The 19,715-nt window shown below is 35.2% G+C and overlaps 1 protein-coding gene across 14 annotated transcripts in view; it reads left to right on the top strand.

The window, feature by feature from the left end:
• Positions 1-19,715, top strand: part of LOC105710429 (box C/D snoRNA protein 1) — a 151,104-nt gene that overhangs the window by 22,940 nt on the left and 108,449 nt on the right. For all 14 annotated transcript variants that reach the window (XM_064372168.1, XM_064372165.1, XM_064372173.1 and 11 more), the window contains 3 exons: positions 5,835-5,903; positions 7,935-8,015; positions 9,400-9,477. In XM_064372168.1, the coding sequence (XP_064228238.1) occupies positions 5,835-5,903; positions 7,935-8,015; positions 9,400-9,477 (228 nt within the window). The remainder of the gene's footprint in view (positions 1-5,834; positions 5,904-7,934; positions 8,016-9,399; positions 9,478-19,715) is intronic.

The raw sequence follows: 19,715 nt of genomic DNA, 5'->3' as shown, positions 1-19,715 counted from the left end.
AACCTTTGTTGTTGGAGCATTAATTACAAGATAGAATCCATACTGCTTAACAGAGCATTCAGGGCCCTTTCTAATCTGGTATTAATGTGTCTAATTTCATCTCTAGCCACTAAACACTAAGTTTAATGCGAATAGAGTTTGCTTATGAAATCACAGCAAAATACTCTGTTTAAAGACACTGTCAGTATTTGAAAATAACAATAACATTTTTGAGTACTGTGTTCTAAACTCTTTTTTTTTTTTTTTTTTTTTGAGAGAGAGTCTCATTCTTGTCACCCAGGCTAGAGTGCAGTGGCACAATCTTGGTTCACCACAGCCTCCACCTACTGGGTTCAAGTGATTCTTCTGCCTCAGCCTCCTAAGTCGCTAGGACTACAGGCGAGCACCACCACTCCTGGCATTTTTTTTTTTTTTCGTATTTTTAGTAGAGATGCGGTTTTCCCATGTTGTCCAGGCTTGTCTCGAACTTCTGACCTCAAGTAATCCACCTATCTCCGCCTCCCAAAGTGCTGGGATTGCAAGCATGAGCCATCATGCCCTGTCTTTAAACTCTTGATATATTATTTATTCATTTAATTGTGATAGCAATACTGTTGTTATCCCTGTTTTACTATGAGAAGCCTGAGGTACAGAGAGATTGTCTCTTGCTGAAGAACATGTTAAGAAATAAATTATTAAAGTGGTATTCAAACACAAGGTCCACTTAACCTCTCCCCATCCTGCCTCTCAACCTTACAGTATATTGAGTCTTCTTGCTATGTTCAGTGTCAATAAAGAACAGGAAGCTTTCATATGAAAATTGTGAAATGGAAGGAAAAATGCAGTGCCCAACGTTGGTGATTGACTTATTGCCCTAAAAAGAAGTCCTTGTTGGACTTAACCCCTTGTTTCTCTTTGTCCTTAATGTCTAGTGAGCTCTCGTTAGTGTTCTTTTGGTGTATGTTGGTTTATTAGTGTTGGAGTGGGATGATAATTGGTAATTTTAAAAAAAGAACAGAAATATTCAGGCTTCTTTCAACTTTGTATTAGAAATCTTACTTAGAATTTAACCTCCATTTGCATCTCTTAGTTGTGGCATATTTCTGGATTCAGAGTCCAGAGTGCTAACCATTACACCATGGAACCCACTATTGTGGCATATTTCATAGGAAGATAGCTTTGAGACTATCAAAATGATTAGATAAGTAACCCTAGTTCTGGTTGGGTACTAGTTTCTAAGATAAGAAAGAGAAATATATTTTTTTCTTAAAGGGGGCAAAAGAGAAATCTTAAATGAATACTTCTAATAGTGAAATATTTTTAAGTTTAAAAAGAATGTTAAAATTATTCCTGTCCTTTCTATCATAACCGTCCTGTATGTGCCCCATGGAAGCATCTTTGGCTTTATTGATTTTAAAAGTAACAAATCAGCCAGTCTCACACCTGTAATCTCAGCCCTTTGGGAGGCCAAGACAGGAGGATCACTTGAGCTCAGGAGTTGGAGACCACCCTGAGCAATGTAGCAAGACATTGCTTTACTAAAATTAAAAAATAACAGCCAGCTGCGGTAGCTACTTGGGGGGCCTGAGGCAAGATAATCACTTGAGCCCAGAAAGTCAGGGCTTCAGTGAGCCCTATCTTGCCACTGCACTCCAGCCTGGGTGACAGAGTGAGACCCTGTCTCAAAAAAGGAAAAAACCCACAAGTCACAATGTGGAAGATTTATTTAATACAGACGTATTTGTAGGTAAAAATTAAGACTTTTTATAATGTCAAAAAATAATCATAGCTAAAAGTTTGGAGTATGGCCTTCATATTTGCCAATGTGTATAAACCTGTGTTTTAAATATAAAGGCCATCATTCAACATGTACATTTTTCTACTTCAGTAGATAAAGTTCTGCCTCATCTGCCTCATCTTTTATCACTATTTAAAATTCATTATGTAGATCTACCATGATTTATTTAATCAACTTTCTGATGATGTGATTTAGGTTGTTTCTAATTTTTTTTTCTAATATAATTACTTGACCAATTATCCTTGGGATAAATTATTTCTGGGAATAAAACTATTGAGGCAAAAATATACAATTTTTCAATTATAAAATTTTATTTATAACTTTTATGAAATTGAACTAGAAGCTTGCGCCGGTTTATATTTCAGCCAACAATGAAGTGTCCATTTTGCCACACTTCCTTAGCATTCCTAATTTAAAAAACATTTCTGCAAACCTGATAGGTAAAAATATTTTATTTCTATATTCATTTCTTTGGTTATTAATGAATTTGAACATCTTATTGTAACATTAGAGCAGTGTCTTTCAAAAGGAACTAATAACTTCTGATTTGCATCATTTTTCTTGGGATTATGGTAGTATTCCCCATACGAAAATTTGCAATTTGAAGTTATGAAGTCAAAAGAATAATTGAGATTATGGGTCTAGCACCTCTTTCCTTAAATGTGTGTGTTCATCTGCATACTTTCTTGAAACTGTGGGAAGAGAATGATCCTTTTTTTTTTTTTAACCAGGCCACAGAGAGACTGATCCTTAACAGTTTCTAGTAAGCAAGTGTTGGAAATAAATCTCCTGTGTTAACTCAGTGAAAATAAGTATAAAATATTCGTTTTCCTCATTTAATACAAGTGCCATCTAAGTATTTTTCAACCTTTTTTAAATTGCCTCCAAGGAGCTTTCTGCCATGATACTTTGATACCATAGATACACTGTTTATCTGTTGCATACAGTAGCCCTTTGTAGGGCCGCAAATGTTTTAACAGCTAAGATTTTGATGGTCCTTCAGAGAACCAGTTTTTTTCCTCTTAGGGGCAGTGCTGCTGTCATTGAGAATGCACATGTGTATTTATATTTAGGGGAGGAGAGGGAAACAGCTTTACTATGCATGAACAGTTACTTGGGTTTCATAGGACTCATAAGAGGTTAGTGTTTCTGTTGCTTTGTCAGATTGTCCATCAGGGAACATTAGGATTAATATTTGCTACAGTTACTTCACCAGTCTTATCACCCAACTCTAAACATGGTATCTTGGAGTCCCTAAGTTACCTAGAATATTCTAGTTATAGTAATGCCATTTTTGAGAATGTTGCTATGCCAAGGACATAGTGACATTAATGTAGTTGAAGACATTTTGTTGAATTTAGGGAACAATAGCCCTAATGCATTAGGAGTAATTGTAAATGTTCAGACCTTTATCCTTGGGGTTCTCAAACAGTGATAATTCTGCCTCCAACAGGACATCTGCAATTTTGGTTGCCACAACCGGGTGCATGAGTGTTCCTAGTGGCATCTAGAGGGTGGAGTCCTAGGATGCTACTAAACATCCTGCAGTGCAAAGGACAGAGTCCCCCATTGCAAAGAATTATGTAGTCCAAAGTACCAGCACTGCTGAGATTGAGAAACCCTCCTCTGTCTTAGTGATTGTACTTCTTGGAATCTAGCTTTAGAAACTCATGCAAGTAATATTGCTAGGATTTTGATGTATGTGTATTTTTTTAAGTGGGACATATATTTGTATACATAATTATGAAAAATGGGAAACATGTAATTCTTGGAGTCGTAAGAAGAACACATGTCAGGACTTACAGTAATTTCAGCAACACTGAAGAATTGGAAACCATTTGAGAGAAAATTAACTCACCCATTTCAGCAATTTCCTTTTTGAAACAGTATAGTTCTGTTATCCAGGCTGAAGTGTAGTGACGCAGATGCAGTTCACTGCAGCCTTAACCTCCTGGGCTCAGGGGATTCTCCCACTTCAGCCTCCAGAGTAGCTGGGACTATAGGTGTTCACCACCATGCCTGGCTCATTTTTGTATTTTTTGTAGAGATGAGGTGTCACCATGTTGCCAAGGCTGATCTCAAACACCTGGGCTCAAACAGTGCGCCCACCTTGGCCTCCCAAAGTGCTGGGATTTACAGGCTTTAGCCACCGTGCCCAGCCTCCGCAGTTATTTATATGACACCCTTCAACTTCTGTTTGCTCACCTTGGGTTAAAATACAGTATAGAGAATCATCTACCATTAACAATAGCCCTTTATTTCTTAGAAGAAATAAAAGTATCTCAAAAATGCAGCAATTTGTAAATGAGTTAAATTTGAGTATGGGTGTATTGAAAGTTCTTTATATTATTCTCTCTTTCTGTGTTTTTGAAATATTGCAAGATCCCATTTTAAAAGTAGTGTACTTTTCAAATTTGTTCATGTTTGAGCTGAGGCCATTTTTATCCATAATTTAGCAATGTATATATAATAAAATAGCAATGAATGACTTTGTTATAACTAGAGCTAGTTAACTACAGCAAATAAAATTATTTCCAAGGGCTTTTTTCTCTATGTTTGGAATGTTAAGTACTTTCTGAACGTATTCAAGGTGTACTAAATGTTAAAAGGCAAATGGTTTTTGAAGTTTCTCAAGCAATAATTGGGGGGTGATTGAGTATGGTTTACAGTTCCAAAGGTGGCAAGTTGGTGATCCTTTTTTCTCCTCTAAGTTAATGTGGAAAAACATACATTTAGGAAGGAACTATATTATGCATTAGGATTAACAGAATCAGTTTATTTCTTATTTAAAAACTGTCTCTCATCCTCTTCATAATGCTATTATGATATGCTTATTTCACAAATAATGAATATTGCAAGACATTTTGTTTTGGAAGAATTATTTATTATTTAAAACTTATACCTGTTGCATTTGCATTCAAATTTTTAAATGTTTTTTCCTCTGAGATTTTAGACATCTGGCCTTTAGATTAGGAAAGGGTACTTTTCAACTTTGTTCCCAATAAAAATAAATAGTAAACTTAACATGATTGTTTTTATATGACAAGCAGCACTATCAACATACATATTATTAAGCCTATCTTTGTCTAGCTTGTGCCAAAACTGTCTTGTTATTAAAGAAAACTACTTTATGCAGATCTCTGATAACCTATTTTAATGGAAGGAATTTTACTTGAGTTTATGGTCATTGCCTTCTGACAAAAATTTTACTAAATTATATAAGTGTTTGATGAAAGATACTCTACTAGATTGTATTAAAAGAAAATTATTTTGAATTTTGGGGTCCTACTGCTATGGAATAGATTTTAAGGAGATGCCAGTAGTCATTAACTTGCTCTAATGGATTGTTAGAAATTTCTTCTAAGTAAAGAAAACCTTGTGTAAAATCATCATGTAGTGAAGACATTTAAATTTCTGTAATGGATTCAATATTTTGAGCATTTGGTTTTTTTTAAAAAAAGGAAGCATGTCAATGTCTCTAAATTTAGATACATTAAATATAGTCATTTTTCTAGAATCAGGCATTTAGTGAATTATTGCTGTTGATCCTGTGTCAAACCAAAATTTAGACCTGAAAGCATAAAGACTGTAGCTCAAAGTGCCTTCTGCTTAGCAACCAGCTTGTTGTCTACTGTTTTGCTACTGAATGCACGTACTCATGCCTCAGAAGTGTATCTGCAGCCAGCTGGACTCAACCGGACAATACTTCATTCACCTAATTTCCAGACTAGTCAAGCAAAGACATCAGCTCATTGTATTTAGTCATGAGGAAATTTATTTGTAAACTTCATATAGTAGCACACTGCTCTCAAAAGCCCCTGAACTATGAGAAATTGCCTTCTAATTCAGAAATGTGAAGTCCTTGGAATTTAGAACTGCTTCCCTTTTTTCTTCTTTCTTAATAACCCTTGCAAGAGAAATTAGCTCTTCATAGAAAATGTATGTTAAATTCTAAGAATAATTTTAGAATTATCTTAAAGTAAAATTCAAAAAGTTCAATTTGTATCCATACTTTTATTATATACCTTGATCCTAACATGATTATTTTCTGTCTTAGAAAACAACAGTTTTGTTGGCATGTGAAGCTCCAGTTTCCTCAAAGTCAAGCTGAGTATGTAGAAAAAAGGTATCCCTGCTAACTTTCAATAACTGATTTGTTTTAATTTTAAGGCTGTATATTTAAAATAAACTGTTAATGTCAGTAGTAGAATGGATAACTGAATTATGGTATATTTATACAATGAAATGGTAAACATCACTAAAAATGAATGAACTACAGCTGTGCACATCAACGTGCGTGAATCTCAGAAATAATGTAAGAAAATCAAGTTAAGGAAGGATGTATAGAACATGATTCTGTTTGTAAATACGGGGAGAGAAAGCCAGAAAACTAAATAGTGTACTTTTAGGAATACCTACAAAGGTGATAGAACTCTAGGGGAAATTATTAACATAGAAATCCTCATGATAGTTTCTTTAGCAGGGTAGCAAGTATTAAGTAGAGGCATCCAAGAATTAGAGGGCTGAAAATTTCCTATTTCTTAAGCTGAGTGGTTGTTAAGGAGGTGAAAAATGACCCTAAATTCTACCATGCAAAGATTGCTACAATTAACATTATAATGTATCACTGAGAAAATATATTATTTTAGATGTATATATGTGTACTCATTGGAATTAATTTGCATAAAGTTTTTTGTGTTATTGTTTCATATTCAAACTTGTTCTTTTTTTTTCTTTTTTTTTGGGGGGGTAGGGGTGTGTGGGGGCAGGATCTTGCTCTGTTGCCTACGCTGGAGTGCAGTGGTGCAGATCTCCACTCACTGTAGCTTCAACCTCCTGGCCTCAGGTGATCCTCCTACCTCAGCCTCCAAGTAGATGGGACTAAAGGCTCAGGACATCACACCCAGCTAATCTTGTTTATTTTTTGTAGAGGAAAGGTCTCACTATGTTGCCCAGGCTGGTCTCAAACTCCTGGGCTCAAGCAATCCTCCCACCTGCACCTCCCAAAATGTTGGGATTACAAATGTGAGCTACCACACCTAGCCTATAAATGTTTTCAAGTTTCATTTATACATTTTAATGTCAGCCAGGAGCAGCAGCTCACACCTATAATCCCAGCACTTTGGGAGGTTGAGGCAGGTAGATTGCTTTTGGCCAGGGGTTCAAGACCAGCTTGGCTAACATGCTGAAAACCCATCTCTACTAAAAATACAAAAATTAGGTGGGTGAAGTGGCATACCTCTGTAATCACAGCTACTGGGAGGCTAAGACATGAGAATAGCTTAAACACTGGAGGCAGAGGTTGCAGTGAGCCAGGATCATGCCATTGCACTCCAGCCTGGGCGACAGAGCAAGACTTTGTCTCAAAAAAATGAACAAAACATTTTAATGTTTGTGAACAATTTCATTTCTTGTTTTAGGAAAATTTTTAACTTGCTCTTTAAGTAGTATATTTAGCATATTCCTGCAATATACGTAAATGTCCTCTCTTTGTAGTTGTCACAGGGATTTTAGCAAAGAACTTTGTTATTTGAAGTCGCATACAGGGAAAGGACTTATTTTACAGATAGGGGTAGGTAGTCAGTAGTGTATATGAATACGTATAAATGGTTAAGGAAAGTTTAAAACAGTGTCTTAATTTTATTTATACAGCTTTATATATAAGTTGAAAACAGTGTGCATATATTGAGGAAAGTTGGAAAACTTAAAATGTTTTGTTTCCAAGGAAATTAGTATCAATTTTTTAACCTGGTCTTATAAACTAGAATGGATAAACTTGAACATGCACTGAAATCTGAAACCTTTTTCAGATTTATTATTTCTGCTAATTTCAAATATATTTTATCCCCACCCCTTCTTTTCATGTTTGCATACAGGTGTGTGTTAAAAGAGTCTTCTTATTTTTATAATTGATTTATACAGATCTTCTCAAAATGTTGTTTTTTAAGACCTTGTTAAGTATGTCCAAGAACTCTTTTTAAGTTTTTTCCTAAGTAATTTTTGCTTAAAAGGATATTTTATTTTGCCAAGAGTAATATAAAAGGTCTTTGTTCAGTTATTTAAACCAAAAAAAGCCACGTTTAGTAATTCAAAAATAACACCTTTAGTAGAAAATCATAAATAATAATATAGCTTGTTTTTTTTCTTTGTTGGAAAGAGTACCAGAAGATAAAACTATTAATGAAATCCTAAAACCTTACATTGATCCTGAAAAGTCTGATCCTGTAATTCGTCAAAGGTATGCTTCAAAAAGATTATAATTTTCTGAAATAATTTAAAATGTTGAATAGTTATTAGAGTCATCCATGACTGTCAAAATGTGATGTGTAGTGCAATTTACTTTCTATCCCATTTTTTTTGGTGTTTACTGAAGGTCTGTGAGTATAAATAACAACAGTAGCTGACACTCATTGTTTACTGTGTTCCAGACACTCTTCAAAGCAGACAATAACAATTATGTTAATTCATATAATCCTCACAGTAACTCTGAAAAGTAGATTATTATTATACCCATTCTACAGATGGGGAAACTGCGCCTTAAAGTGGTTAAGTAATGTCCTATAGCTAGTAAACAGCTAGGATTCACACTCAGGCAGTCTGGAGTCAAAGTCTTTACTATTAACCCTTAAACTAACCTACCTTTGAAGTTGAACAAAAACTCTGAAAATTAAGAGTTTCCAAGTGACTTTTAAAGACAGGAAATCCTGTTTCAGCCAAGTCTTCATAGAACTAAGTAAGGTACACTCGGCCTCCTGTCCAGAAATACAGCATGGACAAAAGTGGTTATCATAACATAGTGGAACGATTCAGTCATGGATCTCTGGGTTAAAATAGCTGTTTCTATCCCTTATTAGCTGTGTGATTAAGAGCAAGTTACTTAATTTCCAGGCCTTAATTTTTTTCATCAGTGAAATAAGAATGATAACACTTCCTAGATAGGGTTGTTACAAAGCTTAAAAGCAATAGCTGTGTAAAATTCTTAATACAGGACCTAGCATATAGTAGGCACTACTCAAAAAAGGAGATTATTATTAGAGTGTGAGTTATTCGTGCTCCTGGGCAGAAACCCAGTTGACTTTATTTTCACCAGATGGTACTTGACTGGGATATGAACGAGTGCTTGGTTTGGTTCCAGAATAACCTGGTATTGAAAATTTAGACTGGGTGGATTCTAAAATGTCGAATCCAGTTCTAATTAAATCTCAGTATTTTGCATTTGATAAAGGTCATGCCCAGACTGAACCAGATTCATGTCACATATCAAGCAGTCTTTAGAATAGCTATGATAGTTGAGTTTCTTTCCTTATAACTAGTAACCTAGTTGTTATCATTAGTCATATACTTGGCAGTAAGACAGAGTGTCGCTGAATAGGATATATTTTTTATAAAATTATATAGCCAGATTAATTTATTGAAACAGGTATTTTAAAATTTAAGATGTTTAATTGAACAGAGGAAAAAATTCTTTTCAGATTTCTGGTTAGAAAAAATCTTTATCTGCTTTTCTATGCTTAAATAGATGAACTTTTAAGTATTATTAGGTACTCACAAATGCTTAGTCTCCGTAAGACTATCTTTATATATTAAAAATCAGCTTTTCCTTCAATATGTTTTTATTTCAGGTTGAAAGCTTACGTTCGCTCTCAGACTGGGGTTCAAATTTTAATGAAGGTCGAATATATGCAGCAAAATTTCGTAAGGTAAATTGCTCCCCTCCCCATTTCTTTAAATATTTTTTAGTTCTGTAATATAATTAAGCAGCTTGATTAGCTCAAGTCATTAAACTCATCTAGCTATCAACAAGACTTTTGCTTTTCAACTTTCAAGTCAGAATTCAAAATAATCACACTTATAGGATAAATTTGGTTGAAAAATCACCCTGGTTAGACTATTTTCTTTTCTTTTCTGTCAACTGATGTAGGGGAACTAGAATATTTTAGAATACAAGCATTCTTTTATTTATTCTATTATGTTTTACTTTATTGAACTTTATAGATATTGCATTCTTTACAAATTGGAGGTTTGTGGCAACTCTGCATCAAGGAAGTCTGTCTGCACTATTTTTCCAACAGCACATGTTTAGTTCTAGTCTGTGTGTCACAGTTTGGTAATTCTTGGAGTAGTTCAAACTTTTTCATTAGCATGATATCGTTATGGTGACCTGTGATACAATAGTAACACTTTAATGGTACTCCTGTAATTGCTTTGGTGCACCATGAACTGTGCCCATAAAAGATGGCAGCCTGAATAAATGTGTGTGTTGTGACTGCTCTACAACCAGTCATTCTCCCATCTCTTTCACTCTCCTCAGGCCTCGCTATTCCTTGAGACACAATAATATTGAAATGAGGTCAATTAATAAGCTCACAGTGGCCTCTGAGTGTTCAAGTGAAAGGAAGAGTCACACATCTCTCACTTTAAATCAAAAGTGGAATGATTAAGCTTAGTGAGGAAGGCATGTTGAAAGCCTATTTCTCTCCTGCTAGTTAGCCAAGTCATGATTGCAAAAGAAAAATTCTTGAAGGTAATTAAAAGTGCTACTCCGGTGAACACAAGAATGATAAAAATAAAAAAAATTATAACAGTCTTACTGCTGATAAGGAGCAAGTTTTAGTGGTCTGTATAGAAGATTAAACCAGCCCCAACATTCCCTTAAGCCAAAGCCTAACTCAGAGGTAGGTACTAACTCTCAATTCTATGAAGACAGAGAGGGGTGAGGGAGCTACAGAAGAAAAGTTTGAAGCTAGCAGAGGTTGATTCGTTAGGTATAAGAAAAGAAGCCATCTCCATAACCTAAAAGTGCAAGGTGAAGCAGCAAATGGTGATGTAGAAGCCACAGAAGGTTATTCAGAAGATCTAGCTAAGATAACTGATGAAGATGGCTACACTAAACAGATTTTCAGTATAAACAAAACAGTCTTATATTGAAAGAAGATGACATGGAGGACTTACAGCTAGAAAGGAGAAGTAACTGCCTGGCATAAAAGCTTCAAGGGATGGACTAACTCTCTTGTTAGGGGCTAATGTAGCAGTGACTTAAAGTTGAAGCCAGTGGTCATTACCATTCCAGAGATCCTAGGGCCCTTAAGAATTATGCTAAATTGGACCTTTGTGGTGGCTCATGCCTGTAATCCCAGCAGCTTGGGAGGCTGAGGTGGGCGGATCACAAGGTCAAGAGATTGAGACCATCCTGACCAATATGGTGAAACTCTGTCTCTGTTAAAAATACAAAAAGTAGCTGGGCGTGGTGGCGCATGCCTATAGTCCCAGCTACTCGGGAGGCTGAGGCAGGAGAATCGATTGAACCTGGGAGGCAGAAGTTGCAGTGAGCTGAGACACACCCCTGCGCTCCAGCCTGGGTGACAGAGTGAGACTCGATCTCAAAAACAAAAGAATTATGCGAAATCTATTCTGCCTGTGTTCTGCAAATAGAACTACAAAGCCTGATGACAGCACATCTGTTCATGGCATGGTTTACTGAATATTTTAAGTCTACTGCTCAGAAAAAGAAAGTTTGTTTTCAAAATATTACTGCTTATTGACAGCTTTGATCCTCTTTGGGATTCTAAAGAAGGAAAGTTATAAAATAGAGTGAGTAAAGGACCTTAAAGGAAAATGAAGCACAGAGGAGTTGAATGCCTAGAGCTCTAGGTCATGTGAATTTTATTTAAGCGTACTTCTTTGACATATTTTTTGTTTAGATTTTCATTTGGCTCTGTGTTTAAATAAGTCTTAACGTTTTGACTTGCAAGTTTCTGAGTTGTGGTCTCTAGGTATCCTGATTCCTTTCTGTGCAATGGCATAAAAGCTGTTTCCTCACCTGCTCCCTTTTGGAACATATCATCTTACAGGCATTTCTACTGCTTTTCTCAAAAACCCTGGTCTGCCAGGACAAGCTGAGATTTCCATCCACTTTGGCTCTTCATGGACTTCCAGTACACATTTCTAAATTAAAAAAATAAGTGCTATCTAGGCCCAAGTAATATGTCCTATATTATAAACTTTAAAATACTTAGTATCCCATATTTACCTTTTATTACAAAGAATTCTGATTTCCTTGAATTTTGGAAGAAGAGGATATTTTGTCCGTCAAGTTTGACTGGCTTAGGTGAATGGACACATTGACCCTCAGAGGTGTGCTCTTAGCAGCCTTGTGAGACCAAAGCCATGGTCTCATGGCTTAAAACATGAGTAACATTTAAATGAACTAATTAGATAAAATATGACACATGGCAAGAGAGGAACTAAATGTAGAAGAGGAAACAGATAATAAAAGAAAGAATTATGTAATGATTGACTTGAGGTAAATTCCAAGGGAACAGTGTAAATTGTTTTGTTTAAACGTGAATTATGTGGAATTGACTTTAAGATTTTACGAAAGAAAACTGAACTTTTTAATCCCCATAGTGGAGGGAATATAGATTAATAAAGTAAAACGTGAGTGGTGTTGAGTATAAGGAATACCTAAAATAGACTGATTCGATATTAAACCTCAGCCTGGCCAGGTGCCTGTGGCTCATGCCTGTGATCCCAACACTTTGGGAGGCTGAGGCAGGCAGATTGCTTGAGCTCAGGAGTTTGAGACCAGCATGAGCAACATGGAAGGACCTTATCTTTTTTTTTTTTTTTTTTTTTTTTTGAGACGGAGTTTCGCTCTTGTTACACAGGCTGGAGTGCAATGGCACAATCTCAGCTCATCACAACCTCTGCCTCCTGGGTTCAAGCAATTCTCCTGCCTCAGCCTCCTGAGTAGCTGGGATTACGGGCATGCGCCACCATGCCCAGCTAATTTTTGTATTTTTAGTAGAGACAGGGTTTCACCATGTTGACCAGGATGGTCTCGATCTCTTGACCTCGTGATCCACCCGCCTCGGCCTTCCAAAGTGCTGGGATTGTAGGCGTGAGCCACTGCGCCGGCCGGACCTCATCTTTAAAAAAAAAAAAAAAAAAAAGATAAACCTGAGCCAGTCTGAGGACCATGAAAGTACTTTCATTCTGCTTTATCTGTGGAGAAAGCTGATCTTCCAAATTCCCCTATTTTGCTGTTGACTTGAACTGAGTGATACATGAAAATACTATCAAAGCAAAGGAAGGAGAAAAAGGTTATGTCCCAGGTCCAGTTTAAAAATTGCCATCCTGTTTAACCTTGAGTAGTGATGGGATCTTTTGACACCAATAATGTCAGAAATTTCTGTTGATGTAGCTTTCATCTTGAAGGTGTACCTAAATTGGCATAAGATAGATCTTTATGTTTCTGATTATTAGGTCAGCCTCAAAGCATAGTTATGCTAATTTCTAAAGAACCTCACAATTTTATAAATATTTTGTAATCATAAGTAATGAAGCTAAATAGTATAGAGAGATATTTAGGCATAGATTTTTATTTGTTTTTTATCAGATTTTTAAACCATAATGTTCTCTGTGTAATATACTCACAAACAGACTAAGATGAGCATTTATATATGGTTGTATACATAATTACAGTTATATCATTAAAAGAAAATACATTCAGAGAACACCTAAGGAAAATTATTATTGGTTATAAATGTTAAGCTCTAATTTAAGATAAGACTTCTAAATAGAACCATTTTATTATTTCCTGAAAAGTGCTTAGAAGACAGAAACGTGTAGTTTCTTTGTGGCTGTTTGATTCTACATTTTACAGCATTACAGTAACTTCAGAGTAAAGTCTTTTTAGCAAATACTTGATGTTGCCAGTTTTCATTGGTTTTATTTTCCATTCCTGGAAGGTATATAGCTAACAATTGTCTCATGACATAGATATACCTGCTCAGCTAGATTAAATTTTTCCCAGGCTTTAGCTTTGGCATACATGGCTTATTTTTAAATTGTGATCATAGAATTTGTCTAATCTAAGAAATTTGCTACTGATCTGTTTGGGAGTTTTCTTTTCAGAATACTTAAGGCCTGAATTTATCTCTTAGAAAAGCTATTACAGCTTTTTAAATAAATTCACTTATTCATTTAGCAAACAGTGAGTACCCTAAGGTCCAGATACTGTTCTAGACATTGAGGCTATGGCAGTAAAAAAAAGTGTTCCTGCCCCTGTGGAGAATATCGTTCACGTAAGACGCTTGTGTTAGTAAAGCCACTCTTGCCCTTTGCCACATTATTTCTTACTAACTTTCTATTCTCAGAAAGTAAATGAGTGGTTTTGGACTAGAAAAGCCTGTGTTGCTAAATGTCAGGCACTATCAGAGGGCAACTGTTGTATTACTGCCCACTTAAGTTATTACTGACTAGAGAATGTATAAAACACCCAACTTTGACTCTGTCTATTCAAGAGCAGTTTTCCAAATCTATTAAATTTTAAGCCTAGATTTTACTTTTACTTTATGGAATTATTTACCAGAAAGATGTTTAGAAACATTTTGTTTTTTACATTTACTTTACTACTTTGATACTTGTAAACCATGGTGGTTTTTTGTGATTTAAGCAGTTGTAGTATGATTCTTTCCAAATTTATTTTAAAAAACAAATACATTTAATCTTCTAGGCATATAAATAAAAATTGGGGTTTATATAAGAACGGATAAAATATAGTTCTGTTGTAGTAGAAAAAACAGACACACTATATATATCATAAGATACCTGTATCTAAGTCTTAAAAGCAATGTGGAAGGTAGCAGGTAGCCTCCTGTCATCCAAATGCTTTGTTGCGGAAGTGATGTTTAATCTGTATTAAAGGTGAATGGCCCATGGTTAGGGGAGGGCCTCAAGAAGTATAAGGGCATGATATGTCAGAAACAAGGCAAGTAAGTGATTTGAGGAGGTTGGAGTATATAGACATGTGCAGAACAGTATTTTTAAAACTTTTTTAAAAAAGGTAAGGTTGAAGAGTTAGTTCAGGACCCAATACTAACACTATTTGGATCTTGTCTCATTGGCAGTAGAAAGTGTAAAAATCTAGCAAAAAAAAAAAAAAAAAAAACTATAAAACTTGGTGATCAAGTTGGCAATAAGGAGCAAAAAATAGAAATCAAAGGTGACTACAGTTTCTAGCATGATTGCTGTGTACAAAGAGATGGAGGTAAGGTCTGGAGAGGCTAAGAGGACATTGAGTTTCATGTAAAGGTGGCATCATTTTTGGGAACACTGCTTTCAAAAAGAAGAACCTCACTCTACAAATTATTAGGATATCTTCAGAGTGAAATTGTATGCTAGTAAAAAATAGTAATATTATCCTTCCAGAATACATAATCTGTGGAGTAGACCTTACTTTACTTTATGAGGTTCTAGACGAGACTTTTTAGAAAAGTTTCACCATTACAAATAGTACATTTATTATAATAAATGATAAGTTTATTGTCACTGCTTCTTAAACCTAACCTAAATTATGAAAACTTCCAGAACAAGCTTTTTGGTTGTATGCAAAAATGTACATCAGAGATTTGCTATAAAGTCAATTGTGTTTTTAAATTTGTTGCAGACCTTGGAAAGTTACTAGGCCTGTTTTCCCATCTGAAAGTGGAAATCAGAACAGGAATGATATTGCATGGTTGTAAAGATTAATTTGAGTTAATACATGTCAGCTACTTAACACAGTGCCTGACACCCAGAAAATCACTCCTGTGTGTTATTCAAGTATTTTGGGTTTCAGCTAGAACATTCAGGTCAATATCGTGCTGAAATGATTCAATGAACATAAGAGGTGTTTAGGTTCCACATGTCTGGTAATAGTTAACTGTATCATATATTAAATTTTTTTTTTTTGTTTATTCAACAGCTTCTTTTAACCAAATTCCTTAAAAAAAAATTTTTTTTTTTTAAGAGACAGGGTCTTACTCTGTTGCCCAGGCTGGAGTGGGAGTGCAGGAGCACACAAACATAGCCTTATGGCAGCCTTGAACTCCTGAGCTCAAGGAATCTTCCTGCTTCAGCCTGCTGAGTAGCTGAGACTCCAGGCATGTATCAGCCATAAAATTTCTTATATTTCTGGGATATACTTTAAATGTAATATTAGCTGTACATTCCCAACAGGCCACTCACCACTAAACACAAGGGAGCAGATAACCAGTCATGTTTGTTAATATTTCTTTTGACATAATTGGATACTGGAAGAATATGAGATCTCAGGAACTTAAGATATTGTTGACTTATTTCTGTAGAAATTACCCTCAAATCTAGATACAGTTTTAACCTTTCTCCCAAGCTCTAAATCTGGGTTTCCAGCTATCTTCATTTATACATCTCATTAAATCTTAAGCTCAAAATGTCTAGATTTCATTACACTGCATATATTTCTTCCTGATGTGTGTATTTCAAATTAAATGGACTGACTGTTCTGGCATCTAGTAAACAGTCACAAATGATGATACTCATTTTCTATTACTGGCACTGTTGTTCTGTTAAGCCAAGGTGTAAGACCTTGTAGCCCACCATCTTCGACTACTTCTTGACTTCTACCTTGCACCCTACCTTGCATAATTGACATCCACAATGAGTCTTCCATCTGTCCTTTCTTCTCCATTCCTTTTAGGTAATTATTTACCAGTGTCTACAGTAGAGTTCATTTCCTTCCCCCAAAATGGATGTAATTTCCTTATCTTTAGAACCTTAAAAGTGTTTTGCATTTCTCATAGGTTCCTATAAATTTGACTTATTTTATCCGAATAAAACTTAAACCATATGATGATTAACTCCCTTTTGAAGACAGTGGTTGCTGTAGGCATCTTCATCTTTTTATTTCCTACAGAGTTGTGTCAGTGACTTTTCCACAGTAAATGTTCAGTCTTAATTTTTTAATAAGTAATGTGCAAATTCATTAAAAATATATATGCCTGCTGAGTGCTAGGTATTGATGTCACGTTAATACCCTTAAGCAGGGCTTGGACAGCTTTTCCTATAAATAGCCAGATAGTAAATATTTTCTGGCTTTGTGGGCCATTTAGTCACAATTAGTCAATTCTACCATTGTAGCACATAAGCAGCTATAGACCACGTAACTGAATGGACATGACTAGAATGGACTATGGTCCAGTAAAATTTTATTTACAAAAACAGATAGTGGGCTGGATTTGGCCTCCTGGCTGTAGTTTGCCAATCCCTGCTCTAAAGGGTTTTTTATTGGTTATTTGTGACTGTATATCATGTAAACAGTTAGGGGCTTCAGTTCTGAACATGTGAAATGAGAGAGAAAGAGAGAAGATTGTAACAAGGGCCCAGGACAATTTAAAAGTTGCTTCAGAAAGTTGTAGTACCTGCTCAGACAGAGGTCAGGCTTTTTGATACATGAACTTGACCTAAAGTATCAGTAAAGATTGATCAAGTCTGTATTTTTCATTTATTCGGTTAATTTTCATTGAGCCCCTTCCATGTGCCAGCACAGTACTAATCCCTAGGGATATATAGACATCTAAAAGACTAGCACTCAAAGAGCTCACAGTCTAGGTGGGAAGACTGATAATGTGATAAATACTGCAATAGATAGATACATAAAATACAAGGCATAAAATGTAAAATGTGCCCAGTGGAGGGCATGGGCTTCTTTGCATAGACAGTCCAGACTTAATCATTTCTTGATGGAAGAACAAACCATTATGTTTCCAGAATTTTGCATATAAAGCCAAGAATTTAGATTTAAACCCAAACCCAGTTTAAAGTATTATCTAAACTTCGATTTCATAGATATCACAAAAAATTTTACTGTTCATGAGCATATTATCCTGTTGTACTTGCACAGAATCTGTTAGTCGTTTCCTCCTGTGCTGGTTTTAGTTAATAATTTTGGAATGCTTTTTGTTTGAAAAGCAACCACCAAAAGTATGAGCTATTTCTCTTGGATGATTTTATTTCCATGCTTGAGAGAATGTTTTTAAATTTTAAAAACTAAGCTTATTTTACTTTCTTTAAATCTTTATGGCTCTTCAAGATAAAGTATTTTAAAATCATTTTCAGTGAAATGGAGCGGTAAGATGCTTTTTTCTATCCCCTTTTTGAGAAATTGATTTTACCTGTGTAAAGGCCTCAGGTGAGGCCAACATGGCCTCTTTTGGCTTCCACCCACTCACTAGCAAGCAGAGACCCCCTTTCATTACTGGCCAGTTATTCTTCCTTTCTGTAAACCTCTCCCCAGTGGAACACGTTATCTGTATTTCTTTTCTTTTCAGAATAGTACTTCTCAGATTTCAGTATCCACCATAATCATCTAGGGCAGTTGTTGAAAATGTTATTTCCAAACCACTCTTAGGGTTCTGGTTTAGTAAATCTTACATAGGACCCAGAAACCTATATTTTTTATAATCTCTGCCTCCCAAGGGTGACCCTGATATAAGTTATTCCTGGGATGACACTTTGGGAAACACTGGCCAGGCTGGTAAACTCTTTGAGGACATTTTTGGTTCCCATACAGTATCTAACATGTGTTTGATATAGTAAGTTTTTGGTAGATATTTGTTCAGTTGAGTTGTTGAAATTGTATAAAGAAATATGTCAACTGATAGTAGAATGGATTTGTTTTTTTTTTTTTTTTTTTGAATCACATTTTTACCTCCTTAAAGATGTTAGTCTGTGCACTTTGCCTAATTGAACTAGAAATGAAAAACTAGATGACTTTGTTGTAGACTTACGGTGAATAATTGAAAAATATACTTTGAAGATACTCTAGGAAATTTATTAGATATCCATTAAAAGTTAGAACTTAAAAATTATTTTGAGAATAGTACAGAATTAAATATATACTGGAGAACACTGAAGGAATTCCAGAATTTCTAAGAACAGTGTTAACTATTTTCAGATGTCTTTTCTTATGTAAAAAGCCAGAGATCATTTCTGCCTAAGATGCCTTGAAAATAACTGTGATGAAGAATTAGTGAATAGGAGCTTGCTCTCTAGATAGGATTATGTAAATTTCCTCTTGTTTTCCTTTTGAAATTTGATTCTGTTCATGGATACCAAGTTGATAAATGAGGGGAAATCATTTAATCTAAGAATCATTGGTAAACAGCCATACCTTTAATAGAAGATGCCATCATCAGTGCTCGTCCATCATGTTAAGAGATAGTTCCTCCAAAAAAAAACTTCCTTTGTTTGTAATATATTTGTGTTATTTTGATCAATTTAATGTGAATAATAGTTAAAATTATTCAGTTCAGAAGAAATTTTATTATTTAAAACATAAAGGTCATAGGTAATGAAATTAAATTTTACATACACATTTGTATTGGCGAGAAGGTCAAGTATAAACATACTACTTGGGATATTGACATCCTACAAGTTTAAGTAGATGCAAAGAGCATAATTTATAGTGCACTGTGAATACTGATGATTTAAAATGAAACATATCACCCTTAAGTAAATTCAGTATACTGTAAATACCATGCTAATTTAACACCAATATCATCCATTTTAGAAAAATGTATGAATAATGGCCATATGTGGTGGCTCACACCTGTAATCCCAGCACTTAGGTGACTGAGGCTGGCAGATCACTTGAGGCCAGGAGTTCAAGACCAGCTTGACCAATACGGCAGAACCCTGTCTGTCTACATACAAAAATTAGCCAGGTGTGGTAGTGTGTGCCTGTAATCCCAGCTACTTGGAAGGCTAAGCCACGAGAATCACAGGAGAATTGGAATGGAAAACAAGGCCAGAGAACAAGTACGAGTTCTAACTTAGAAAGAAGAGCTTAAATATATAAGTTCAAGCGAAACTCAGTATTGAGTGCACCATAAATTATGTTCTTTGCATCTACTTAAATTAGGTAGGATGTTAATTTTAGAATGTGCAAAAGTATCGGTTTTTCAGTTATTTTAGGTTATGTGTAAGCAAAAAATGTGAAGACCCTGAGTAAGTTTTCCCAAACACATACAAAAATTGTTTCTAGCAAGAGTGATTTAAAATCAAGGTTAAATCTAGGGGCTAATCGTTATCTTTATAGAATATAGTAAGTATGAATGACAACCTTTTATTGAGTGCC

The sequence above is a fragment of the Aotus nancymaae genome, unplaced genomic scaffold (genome assembly GCF_030222135.1).
Source record: "Aotus nancymaae isolate 86718 unplaced genomic scaffold, 86718_ANA_hifiasm-v0.15.2.pri h1tg000007l, whole genome shotgun sequence".
Taxonomy (NCBI): Eukaryota; Metazoa; Chordata; class Mammalia; order Primates; family Aotidae; genus Aotus; species Aotus nancymaae.
The sequence above is the reverse complement of the archived record's forward strand: the minus strand, read 5'-3'. Positions and strand labels throughout refer to the sequence as shown.